Consider the following 12,155-nt stretch of genomic DNA (forward strand, 5'->3'; position numbering starts at 1 on the left):
TCTATCATTTTTTCGCGCACTGTACATGTATCTCCACAGCAACCTTTGGCTGTGAACAGGTTGTCGTCGTTCATGGTGTCGTCGGGGTTCGTGCTTTGTTCAAGTGGGTTGGTCTTCCAGGGTCGTCGTGGCCCTTGTCGTGTGTCAACATCCTCAACAGAAAAGACCATTTTCGTTGCCTATCAGTTTGGTTTGTACGAAGCGCCGGTGGGGTACACAGCAGCAGGTGCGCCGATTTTTTTGGCAGACTCTTGCCAGGCCAAAGCAATGCACACGACGCCATTGCATTTCGCCGTCCCAAACTCGTTTTTGCTGGGTCCATGCAAATGGAGTGGACGAGAAAACAAGCCATTGGTGCCAGTTCCCGAGAGCCACGACGGCGTACGCCGATGTGGGCTGGGTCACGGATCATGCCGCGACAGCCTTGCTCGGCCACCAAGGTACACGATCCACCCGAGAAATCTCGTCGTCAATCGAACAATCGTTGGATGATGGCGCCTCCAAAAGGATGCGCGATGTCGTGCTCTAACATGACGGCTGATATTGGGAATACGCTGATGGGAATGCGTCGTCGCTACGGGGCAGCGGGGTGCTCAATCTTGGTGGCTTTGACCGATAGTCTACGGTAGATCGATCCGAGTTGTCGTGCAGAGTGGTGACCCCGACTACAATGTTTGTTGGGGATTCACGAGGTATTGGGGGGGGCGTCGGCCCCCGTCCAGGTTGTCCAACCCAGGGACTTCAACCATGGACAATCGTTGGGGAGACTACATTAAAAGGAAGCATGGAAGCAGGACATGAGGGTAACGTGATGGTCGTGTCGAGGGTAGTCTTGGCGTTGGACAAAGTGCCCGCCCCCCAGACAGCGCTCTGTCAGGTGGGCTTGTCTTGGCGGTGCTGGCCCGTCCGCTGTGCTCCCTCCCCACTCCAATTCTGGCGTGCAACGACCACACTCAAACACATCCATCATGTTGGGGAGCTAGCAGCTCTTAATTGTCGCTGTCGACAATGTTGTCAATGGCATTGCGCAGCTCGACCAAGAGGTCTCGGTGGTACCAATGCGCGTTTCGTTCCTGTTCGTCTTCGAGCAGGACATGCTTGCCTTTTCTGGAGCGGCGATGGGCGGGCTTCTTCGCTTCGTCGAGGAAAATCTTGCGACCATACCGGTAAACGTGCCGTCGCGAGTCGTCCAGGAGCGCGTGCTCTTGACCTGGTTCATGCCAAGGATCCACAGGCTTGGTTGGATCTTCTATGGCATCCCCGTCGAGGGAAGCATCGAGGAGGGCTTGCACCAACTCGTTGTTATGGCCGGTTGCGATGACACCGTCTGTCCCCGAGATCACGGCCCACTTGAGGTCGTGGCTCTGTACAGCGTCCGTCAGGTGGCCATCCGATATGACTTGCGTGCTTCCGTCCAGCGACCCCAGCAGCGAATCGACAAAGTCCTTGTTGTCTTCGTCGGCCAACGACGCACGGAACGTGTGCGTGCTTGGCGCACGGGCATTTTCGTTAAACCCTTGCGTCTCGAGCGCGATGCGCGTGTCGGGCGACGAGGCAATTGCAGGCACGTGTGGGCCACGACGTGCAAACTCGGTCTCTTCCTGATCGGATGGCTCACGTGGAGATGGGTCGCCGTTGAACTGGCCATGGTTGATAATCCACTGGCGTGCGCCCGACACAGTCACGGCGCAAAGGGCAAGGGCGAGCGCGGTCTTCATGGCAGATTTCAAATTGACCAAGTGACAGCGCTGCGGCCACAAACACGTTCGAAAGCGACCAAATGGTCGCGTCGAGGACGCTGGCAATTCTTCTATTCATCGACCGTCGCAGCCACGTCGATTCAAGATGGAAACGTCGAGCCTTGCCAGTCTTTGACGAACATTTTCAACGGTTTCCTATGGTTCGGCAACGAAACGACGGTCGGGCATGAGGCACCACAACGCGTGCCTCCTGCTTCCACGTCCCTTCATGATACGGTGGATGGCGGAGCGAGTGTTATTGCAGGCACTCGCTCCGCTTGCGTCGTTCCAAGAAGCACTGGTTGCTACAACACGATATTTATCGCAACCGACTCGTTTGCAACTGGTGGAAGAAGGACAAGGGGTGGGCAGAACTCATAGACTTGGAGACGTCCACTGGTTCGACATCGAGTCTGTTGGCAAACAGCGGACGACGTTCCTGGTCAAGGGAATGGTCAACAGAGCATCGAATCGGGTCACAAGTCTAGAAGTTGGGCTATGAAATGCCCGCGCGTTCGCTCCCTTTTCGTACATCGGTGGCAACGTTCATGGTTTCCGACAAATCCATCCCTTGGGTGAACCCCCAGGGGCGACACACCCACGGCGTGCAATGGCATCGCATGCACACGTCGTAGCGAAAACGAACCGTGCCATGCACGTAACCCCGTGCTGAGGTGCGCTGTGCGCGCATCGTTGGAGCCTTTGCCATCACGTTCACGACGGATGAAATTACGCATGACGACTCTGGACCTCTGGTTTCCACATGTGTGCGGATAAACTTTTGCTGGCGCACACGCCAAGTGTTGTCAACAGCTCGTGGACAAATCGGCGGACAACCGACTGGATCAAAGGTCACTCTGGATGCTCCAGGCTCTCGACGTCAAGCATGCAATAAAGCTCACCCTTTCTCCAGAGGAAGTTCCCTAACGGCGGCGCCGAAAAAGGGCTTCAACTCCCTTTTTCCAGGGGCGCGCCACGAGGCTCGATGAAGCTACGGTGGGGCAATGGTTGGACGGCATGTTCATGCCTGCACCCTGTGACTCGATCGAAATGGTTACACGTGGCCGCATGGCGAACCCATGTGTGGCGCAAAATTGGAAAATGATTCTCGCTAATATCATGAGCAGTCGATGAGGCAATCGGCACTCGAACCGTGCTCTGCTCCACCTGGTGCTTGGAGGGATCGAGCAGCACATGTAGTGTGCACTAGCTACGCTCCAGTCGATGCTGAGCACAAGTGACCACAGGGCGTATGGAGCTGCGGAAGTTCACGTTGGAAACGATTCCAGATCAAGTGCCAAGGCATCGACACGTTGGCATTCGCATGCCAACAAGACAAACTCTAGATGTCGGCGGTCGTGCGAACGTTGGTGAGCCACTCTGTGAGTCTGTAGTGTGACCAAGTCATTAACTTGTTCATGGAAAGCAAAGCTCGACCGTGAGTGCGTGCGTTGGGCGCAGACATGGACTGTGGATTGCCGCCGTTGACGCCGCCCAAAGCAGCGGATGTTTGCGTCTCTGATAAACATGATCGTGACTGGTATCGCCAAAGACTGGAGGACCATTGCACGTCACGAAAGCGATCCTGGATTTGTGGGTTCTGCACGTGTTGGCGACGCCTGTTGGAACGAAAGTCATGGCATCGTAACACGTCACTTTAGCAGAGACACATGCACCATCCATTGTCAGCAAGAGCGCACACGGTGTGGTAGACTATCATGCCATGGATGCGTCGCACGAATTTTGCAGATGACCGTGCAGAACGCATGGTCGCTCGCAATGCGAGTGCTCCCATGTACAAGCGTTCCGCCTTTGCGTGTATGGTATCATTCTCCCGTGCCACATCGAGCATTCGCTCCGTCGTGCGCAGTCAGGCAGCAGCATCGCCCTCCACGAACACAACTAGCATGCAATCCATTTGAGTCGGCGGACTGAACTCCATTGTATTCACCCCCAATCTCCAACGCGCCAACGTTGCAGTGATAAGCATCCCAAACACTGAGACTGCCTGGTAAACAGCCGACAACGATAACCAGTAGCCGATAAGGCATGGGCAAGCGAGAGTAAATCAAAAAGGGAGCCCACCAAGGACACGGTGACCCCCATGTAGACGTGCGATCGCTGCGCTTGGGTTTGATCGCAAAATCCCCCTCCACCACGACGACCTACATTAAACACGCGCCAAGCATGCTTGCAAGTGGAGCTGTTTGTTAAAGTGTTGCCATGCCGAAGGACGGCCGATCGACTTTATCGATAGAGGTACGTGGTGCGAGTTGCGTTTTTGGTTGGACGCCACGTTGGCGCGAAAGTTTTCAGCAGTGGCCACACTGTGTCTGCGGCGCTCGATGCGGTACCGAGGGCAAGAATGCACCTGCCTTTGGTGTTGTTGAAGGACATGTGCACACTTTGGGGTGCCGATGTCATGCTGCTTGTGAAACATCATCAAGCCATGTCCATACTGGAGATGGAGCTCGCATCACGGCAAGAGCAGGCAGGACAAGTCGAAACAACATGGCTAATCGTGTCGAATCCGTCGCCACCACGTTGGCGGCACACCAGGCTCGACTGGCCACCGTGACGACTGCGACATGCGGGCACGAGGCACACTTTGTCCATGGTCGTGAGCATGAAAAAGCTGTGGTAAGCTTGGTCGTGTGCAACGGAATAGTCGTCGGTGGTGCTGTTGAGAGAACCACACGACTCCGTGGGTTGTGCTCGCCGTGAGGTCGGCCACCGCTCTAGCAGCTTTGTCGGTGTGGATTTCGCTCGCTATGGTGCGACCTGAGCTAGACTCATCACCCACAGCCAACACGAACGTGCGCCACGGGGGGCAGTCGTCGTGCCATCGAAATACGACATCAAATGGCTGCGCGTGTATAGTTTTTGTTCGCCGCACATTTTTGAAACACTCTTGTTGTCAAGGTTACAACACCAACGCGCGTTTTCAAGGTGTGGATGACGTCGGTGTGGCTCCGTGAGACTAGGACATGGCAAGGTCGCAGCCGCTTGCGTCGTGAAAGCCATGCCGACCTTCCCGCAGTGATCGACTTTTGTTGGAAACCAAAACGCTTCCCACGCGCTGTTCCGTCGATGGCCCTCGCTGAAAAGTAGCGACAGCAGCGGCGTTTGATGGCAGCGTGCGCTGGTGCGAGCGCGTTGTCCAGGTGCAAATATCACTCGATTCGTCGCAAGAGATCCTGTCGTCAGCAGCATTCCGTGTCAAATGCGCCACCAACTCGCGCCATGGATTCGTGTACACTTAGCTAGTTTGCTACGGACGTGCAAACGACAAATTTTTCCGTCGATTTCCATGGCATGTCAACCCGCGACCAACGGATTTGCTAGCGCAGCATCAAGTCCGACGGGCAAAGAGCGTATCGAGGACGAGTGCTACCGCATCACGCAGGGCGACGGCTTTTGTGGACAAACGGCACAGGTCCTCGGATGGTGCCGCGTCGTTAGCGATGTCCACGTTGCTGGCCAATATGTCGACTGCGTCGAGCAGCTCGCGCAGCTGCAGACCAATGTCGGAGGCATCAAAGAAATTCTTGGAGATTCGGGCTTTCAGTCGAGCCAAGTGGGCCATGTGGTCGGCGCATTCCTTCACGAGGTCCTCAGTCGTGGTTTGAATGTCCATGCGCACGTGATGTCGTTCGTCAAAGAGCAGCATGAAAACGAGCTTGGACGTCGTTTTCAACGTCGAGAGAAGCGACGACAGGACCGAATCGTCGGGAGGGTATTTTCCCTTGAAGAGCAATCGCTGAGACCGGACAGCGACTCCCGAGAGTCGTTCCACGTGCGTCTTGAGGTCGAGGATGGAAGATGTGGTGTCCAAGGCCATTCTGTAGCGCTCCTTTGCACGCACGACTTCCACAAGCACTTGATTATCGCCAACTGGTATCACTTCGATCACTCGTGGAGGAGGCGGAGACGGCGTTGGTTCGATGGGATGGACAACTCGTGTGGCGGTCGATGGCTTCGTAGGCGTATTGGAATGCGATCGGTTTAGAAGCATCATCTTGGGCTTGCTCGGAAGGGTCGCAAGCTCCAAAATCGTCGCATCGGCACGTTCCTTTCCCCGAAAGAGCAGCTTCTGGGAAGCCACAGGGATGCCAAAAAGCGGCTCGATCAGCTCCTTCAGTTTGACGACAGGAACTTTTCCATCTTCTTCAAACGGGATGGCCATGGCTTCTTGCTGTTTCCCAAAGGAGACCGTGATCTGAACATGGTCGTCGGCCATGTTGGTCGTCCTTCGAAAGGTAAATAATGTTACACTATTTATATGTCGAGCGAAATTTTGTCGACAATATCGTTGAGATTTGCCAAAATTTTCTTGAAAAGTTTGGCAAAATTTGGTGCATATCGTTTCTGCACTCTGTGCATGGAGAGGTCTCGTTATGTCGATACAATCGCATTGGGAATGAAGAATGACAAACTCGTGGTGTGGCTCGGCGAATTGGTGCATCAAGTGTCTGTCCAGAGGTCTGTTCTAACGATGGTTTTCACACACTCTTTCGTGAAATTCCGTCATTTTCAAATGTGCATTTTCGAGTGTTGTGCTTTGTTGGAAGATTCCTGTTGGAATGTGATAAATATTACTGATATTTTCACAAAATTTTCTACTTCACCCATCCAACATTGGTTGAAATAATTGGTAAAATATCCCGAGTGAGTCCACAGGTAGCATGCACGTGGCAACCGCTGGCCTACTCGCCGGACTTGCCTGCGCACATGCAGCGTCCGAGATCGAAGACGGCGCTCTTCGTTGGGGCACGTATCATTCTGGCCTGTACTTTGGCATTCGGTCGCGAACGTCACCGTACCATGTCAGTGCGGGACTGCTGTGGGCGACGTCGAGCGAGTCGAGCCTTCGCCATGAATGCCTCGAAAGCGATCGGCTTGAGCAGTACGGCTGGCGAGAACATGACGGGCGTACATATGGAAGGCAGTCCATTCGTGATCAGCACAACAACTTGTTACTCGACACAACGTTCTTGAAGCCACCAACGTCGCCAACAACGTTTGCCACGCGGTCGTGGGCTGCCCGCATTGCAACGTCTCAATTGCGTGCCGACGATGCGCTTCCAGCGTTGAATTCCCTGTACTTTTACATCGATCTAGGATGCGAAGACGACTCGCCGCAGCACCCCTGCCGCCGTGACACGCAACAAGGTGTGGTCCCAATTCCGTCCTGGGTATCGACGTCATTCTTCCTCTGTGTTGCGGCAGGAGCGACGTGGACGGTGCGGCCACCGACACCATGCCGCCAACAGCCCTCCGATGGAAAATCGTGTGTCGAGATGGAACTCATCTCGGAGCACGCGAACGACCAATTTTCGTTTCATGCGCGGTACCAGGTGCATTTCCACGGCAGTGCCAGCGACATGGACATGGCGTATCATGGGGATTCGTCGTGGAGCGTCGTGAATATCAAGAAGGCGCTGGAAGACTTGGCTTCCCGTCAAGCGATCGACGACGCGTCGCCACAAGTGGATCCTTCGCCCCAGCTCAGCAACCGCATCGCTCCATCCAGCACCCTGGCGGTCGTGCTCGTTCGATATCCTCCGTCGCGTGTGCAGGACGTTACGCTGCACCTGTTGTACGATGAACAAGTGGAGGCTGACACCTCTCCCGTCGTCGTCTTCGACTCCCTCCTTCCATCGTTCCATGCAGCGTTTACAACCAAGTTCGCCGCCGCCTTCCCAACCACCAGTGCCTTCTCGGCCGTCGGGCAAGCTGCGCTGAGCAACCTGATTGGGGGCATTGGATATTTCTACGGCAGGTGCGCAGTTGCACGTTTGTGGTTGACGTGTGGATGAAATTCTCCATCAGCACGGTCCTGCAAGAGGCCGACGGCGCGGTCGGCGTAACTCCTGCGCGGTCCCTCTTCACCGCAGTGCCATCCCGCTCGTTCTTTCCCCGCGGCTTCCTCTGGGACGAAGGCTTCCATCAACTGGGGATCATTCCATTCGACCCCGATGTCGCGGTACAAGTTGTAGATTCGTGGTTGAACCTGATGGACGGTGATGGGTACATCTCCCGGGAGCAAATTCGAGGTATCGATACACGACATCGATGACGCAATTCGCAATCGTGTGACGACGTATGACGCGTCAGGAACTTTGGCGGAGGCCCGCGTCCCCGCCGAATTTATCACGCAGTTCACGACCCATGCGAACCCGCCGACGCTGCTGCTGTCCGTCGACAAGTTGCTGTCGCACATCGTCGGCACGCCGATCCTGGACTCGTGGTGGCCCAAGCTCCAGCGGTGGTTCGAGTGGTACCGTCGCACACAAGCCGGCCCCGAACCCAACACGTTTCGATGGCGCGGGCGCGACGTTCACGACGGCAAACTCATGCCCAACACGCTGTCGTCGGGGCTGGACGACTACCCTCGGGCGTCGCACCCGTCCGAAGATGAGCGCCACGTCGACCTGGCTGCTTGGATGATCAAGGTCGAGTCATGCGTGTGGATGGCTGGCTTTTCGAGATTTGACGTGTCGCCCACGGTAGGGTAGTGCGGTGTTGGCCAAGGTCGCCAAGGCCGTCGGTGACGACGCCAAGGCGTCGAGCTACGACAGCCTGTCGCTCTCGTTCCTATCCACCATGGACAAACTGCACTGGGATACTGCCACGTCCTTGTATTTCGACTATGGGCTTCATAGCGACGACGGGATCTTTGAAGATCACATTGTTATTCGATGCCAGAACCCGTCGACCGGCGACAGGTGCGTCCCATGCTACGATCGGGTTGGCCTTGCACGTAGGTGCAGAACGCACTCGTGACTGGATTTCTATCGTTAGCATTCAAACCACAGCCAGTGTTCACGTCCTGCAAAAGGCACGCAACGACGGGTGCCCTCGCACCCATCCCCAATTCCAGTACCCTCTCGGCGATGGCCATGGAGGGCTCTTGACCAAGCAAGTGTTTGTGCCCCAGACGGTTGGTCCATCGATTCAATGTCGAACGACGTCTTGACAACGTTGCGCTCGACAGGAAGCGCTCCAGTTTGTGCGTCGCGTGGGCTACGTATCGTTTTTCCCGTTGTTTTTGCAGTTGCTGCCGTTGGATTCGCCCAAGTTGCAGCCCCTAGGGACGCAGGTGGCCCAGCACTTGCTCTCTCCCCATGGACTCCTGTCGCTATCGCCTGAGGATTTGTACTTTGACCGACCGAACGCCCCAGGCGACGCCCCGTACTGGCGCGGGCCCATCTGGATCAACATCAATTACCTCGCATTGACCAGTTTCAAGCACTACGCGACCCACGCCATGGACAAGGCCGTTCGATCGCAGTACCAAGCCTTGTACTCGTCGTTGCGAGAAGGCGTTGTGACGTCGATCGTCAACGAGTTCGACGCGACGGGGTACTTGTACGAGCAATACGACCAACGGACCGGACGCGGCCAGCGCTGCCACCCGTTTTCGGGATGGACGGCATTGATTGTCAACATTCTGGCCGAGACGTACTAAGCCAGCAGCGTCGGGATGCGATGCATAATGGAGACCGCGCACGGCGCTGCATGTGTTGTCTTGGTGATGCAAGCATCGGTGGGGAAGGGGCTGAAGGCGTCCAGCGTGTAGCACGTCCGCTCGTGCTGGGCGTGAGTGGTTTTGAAGATTCGTTCAACCTGTGTGATGCAGTGATCGCGGGGCGGAATACTGGATTTGTTGAAAAGGCGGCCGGGAAGGTGGAATGTGTGGATGGGTGGTGCAGGCGTGTTTGCCAGACCCAATACCCCTGCATACGATATTCGATCCTGGCCTTCCTCTTGAACGCGCTCGACAACGACAGCGGAGAAACGTAGGATTTATCATTCAGAGAGTTCAAACGAACTACAAAAGAACGCAAATCGTGCATTCCAAGGTGGCTCCAACTACGCGTTAGCAAGGGCGATGAGTCTCTGCACGAGCGGAAACAAATCAATGGTTAGATGGGGGGGCCGTGAAATGAGCTGGAATCGGTGCAAGTGCTGGAAGCCCCAACAGGCGGCGCGACTCCAACACCACGTTGGTGGGATTGACGATAGGTATCGCAACCGTCGGTACGATGGTGCCATCGACCACTGCATGCAGCTTGTACTGGTGGACTTGCAGATCGGGGGACAGCCGAATGAGGAGGATGTATTCGACTCCAGGAAAAGCGCTCCATTGCATGGCTCTTTCGTCGAGGCATGGCCATCCTCTGGTCACTCCCACTTCCACTTTCAGCGTGTGATACTCCCCCCAGGTCATTCCATGGGGCAGCGTTGCGCCAAATCCACGGGCAGGACCAAAGCTCGAATCTGGCTCGATGGGCGCAAGAGCGTCCACGTAAGTTGATCCACACGATAGCAAGTGCTCTTCGCCCGTACCCGTGGCAGAAATCACAGCAAAGTCTAGAGAGCGCGAGAAACTCTCGTGAATCCACCCAGGCAATTCGACAATGTAGATCTTGCCATCGTGCCACGCCATTGCGCGCGACATGAGCACGTGGTGTTCGCATTTCACATATCGTGTCCAATCGGCCAGCGAGACTTCACACACAAACACACCCGGATTCGTCTCGGCACGCATGGGAGAAGTCAATTCGGCATTGACTTGCTTCATATCCATCTTCCGGATCAAGCGGTTGATGCGTTGGACCGCCATATTCTGCGCAGAAAGCGACGATTCCCCGTCGCCACAACATGCGACACTCATCGACGTGTCCAGTCTCGTTGTGTGTGAAACAATGACCATGAAGGAACGTTGTCGATACATTTTTCAAGTGCACGCGCCATCGTTGAATCCCGTTTGGTGCTCGTGTCTTCAACGGTACGACGACGTTGGTTTTGTCGATTCCAACATTCCCGAGATCTTTCCGACATGGCCAAGGCGCTGGGATCGACGTTGCTGGAGTTGTGACCGCCGTGAGCCCAGACGAGACGTTGTTTGCTGTCGGGGACCGTGAGTGTGGCAATACAGACGGGGGCGTTCGCAGACCATGCCGAGCGACTCAACTGGCACAGCTTCCGTCTTCGTTTTCATGTGAGAAAAGCGCCGCGTCGTGTCGGTGGCGTATCAGTCGGTGCACCAGGGCTTGGTTAATCACGGGTTTGAAGCTGGGTTCAAGGTGCTCGTGATTGGGGCAAGCGGCGGGTTGCGGCACGGCTGCGATTGAATTGGCGAAGCATGGGGGGCCAGTGAAGTAGTTGATGGTGTGTGCTTCACGAAGAACGACGAACTGGTCGATTCCTCGACCGCACCATCCATTACGACGTGCAATCGATCGTGGAACAAAGGGCACTTTGACTTTGTGTTTGACACGGCATTAGCACCACCGGCGATGACGGCTTGAAAACGGCGAAAGCAGTGCTGACCGATCCGTCCAAGCACCACGTTACTCTGAGCGGTCCTGCTTCGTTTTGGCTGCGACGTCTCTCTGTTCCGGGTCGTCACAAGCAAGAGCATCAACGGTTCTTGTCGGAGGTAGTCGTGGAACTCGGTACACACACCGCTTCAAATTCGTCGCTTCGACGACTTGAGCGTCACCGTCGCATGCCACAAGCATCTGGCGGCACCAAGATCCTCCATCTCGTGCGTGGATCTCCTCTGTACATGACGCTGGAATACAAAAGCGCGGCACCGGTGTCGGAAGCGAATATCCTAGTGTCGATTCGTTTTCGAACCATCGATGCACTATCTGCACTGTCCTTGGTCGCCACCACAGCTCTTCCACAGGAAACACGGCATGCGATGCACTCCACGTGTGCCAGTGCGCGAAATTACACTGCGGCGTACACAGCAACTCGCCCGTAGCCATGCGATCGTTCACCATGGGTGCTCGGCGGTCGTTGTTCATGGGTCGCACGTGAACCACCGAAGCATCTTTCTTGTTGCCACGTGGCGACCGCAGAAGTGCTTTGGCAAGATAACGATGCCTGGGCGGCGGACTGCCAACGACGTCGAGTGCATGTCTATCGATGGCATGTCATGCGTGAAAATGCCCACTGTAAACATGCAAAATTCACGGCGCAGCCGCCCCCTGTGACCAAGACCATTGTGTTGTGCCCATCCAACGCGGGGGTCGCACCACGGGCCACGGACGGTGTTGCAAGCCATTTCGCGTGATGCGCCACGGCCAAAGATCGACATCTCGACCAGCTCACAAACAACGTGAGCCCACCAAGGTCCACAAAACAGTCGTTTTGTTTTACTCCGTCGCCACCGACGGAACCAACTAAGCCCGCTCAACCCGACATCCTCTCCACCTTGTACCTTCACCTTCGATGCCAATACCAACGGACGTACCGTCGCTGGCCATTCCACACCAACGGACACCCCAACCACCACCAAATCCCGCTCAACGACTGTGCGGCTGGGAGCCTTGACACGCACAAACCACCCCTTCTAGCGCATGCTCCACCTCCATACACGACGATGAAAGATCACCCTTC

General features: G+C 55.8%; 4 protein-coding genes across 6 annotated transcripts; 1 reads left to right on the top strand and 3 right to left on the bottom strand.

The window, feature by feature from the left end:
* Window positions 1-761: 761 nt before the first annotated feature.
* On the bottom strand, window positions 762-1,812 carry H310_06980 (hypothetical protein; the record flags this gene model as incomplete). The annotated part of the gene is made up of 1 exon (XM_008872243.1): window positions 762-1,812. A coding segment is annotated over one exon (823 nt), but the record flags the coding sequence as incomplete, so codon positions are not given.
* Window positions 1,813-4,825: 3,013 nt separating this feature from the next.
* On the bottom strand, window positions 4,826-5,991 carry H310_06981 (hypothetical protein). Its single transcript, XM_008872244.1, has one exon. The coding sequence runs from the start codon at window positions 5,977-5,979 to the stop codon at window positions 5,092-5,094; it is 888 nt and encodes a 295-aa protein (XP_008870466.1). The 5' UTR covers window positions 5,980-5,991; the 3' UTR covers window positions 4,826-5,091.
* Window positions 5,992-6,402: 411 nt separating this feature from the next.
* Window positions 6,403-9,373, top strand: H310_06982 (hypothetical protein). 3 transcript variants are annotated; one of them, XM_008872245.1, is made up of 7 exons: window positions 6,403-6,911; window positions 6,969-7,521; window positions 7,572-7,795; window positions 7,857-8,194; window positions 8,253-8,467; window positions 8,544-8,682; window positions 8,737-9,373. In XM_008872245.1, exons 1-7 carry the CDS (start codon window positions 6,425-6,427, stop codon window positions 9,208-9,210), a joined length of 2,430 nt encoding a protein of 809 aa, XP_008870467.1. In that variant the 5' UTR covers window positions 6,403-6,424; the 3' UTR covers window positions 9,211-9,373. The 3 variants fall into 3 exon arrangements, with proteins under 3 accessions (XP_008870467.1, XP_008870468.1, XP_008870469.1); XM_008872246.1 differs by having other exon boundaries at window positions 8,581-8,682; XM_008872247.1 differs by having other exon boundaries at window positions 8,253-8,682.
* Window positions 9,374-9,660: 287 nt separating this feature from the next.
* On the bottom strand, window positions 9,661-10,368 carry H310_06983 (hypothetical protein; the record flags this gene model as incomplete). Its single annotated transcript, XM_008872248.1, has 1 exon — window positions 9,661-10,368. One exon carries the CDS (start codon window positions 10,366-10,368, stop codon window positions 9,661-9,663), a length of 708 nt encoding a protein of 235 aa, XP_008870470.1.
* Window positions 10,369-12,155: the final 1,787 nt, after the last annotated feature.

The sequence above is a fragment of the Aphanomyces invadans genome (assembly GCF_000520115.1).
Source record: "Aphanomyces invadans strain NJM9701 unplaced genomic scaffold supercont1.12, whole genome shotgun sequence".
NCBI lineage: Eukaryota > Oomycota > Saprolegniomycetes > Saprolegniales > Verrucalvaceae > Aphanomyces > Aphanomyces invadans.

Coding starts and splice junctions, on each gene's coding strand:
- H310_06981 (XM_008872244.1), bottom strand. CDS start 5,979: ATGGCCGACGACCATGTTCAGATCACGGTCTCCTTTGGGAAACAGCAA.
- H310_06982 (XM_008872245.1), top strand. CDS start 6,425: ATGCACGTGGCAACCGCTGGCCTACTCGCCGGACTTGCCTGCGCACAT. Junction 6,912..6,968: donor CCGCCGTGACACGCAACAAG/GTGTGGTCCCAA, acceptor GTGTTGCGGCAG/GAGCGACGTGGACGGTGCGG. Junction 7,522..7,571: donor ATTGGATATTTCTACGGCAG/GTGCGCAGTTGC, acceptor ATTCTCCATCAG/CACGGTCCTGCAAGAGGCCG.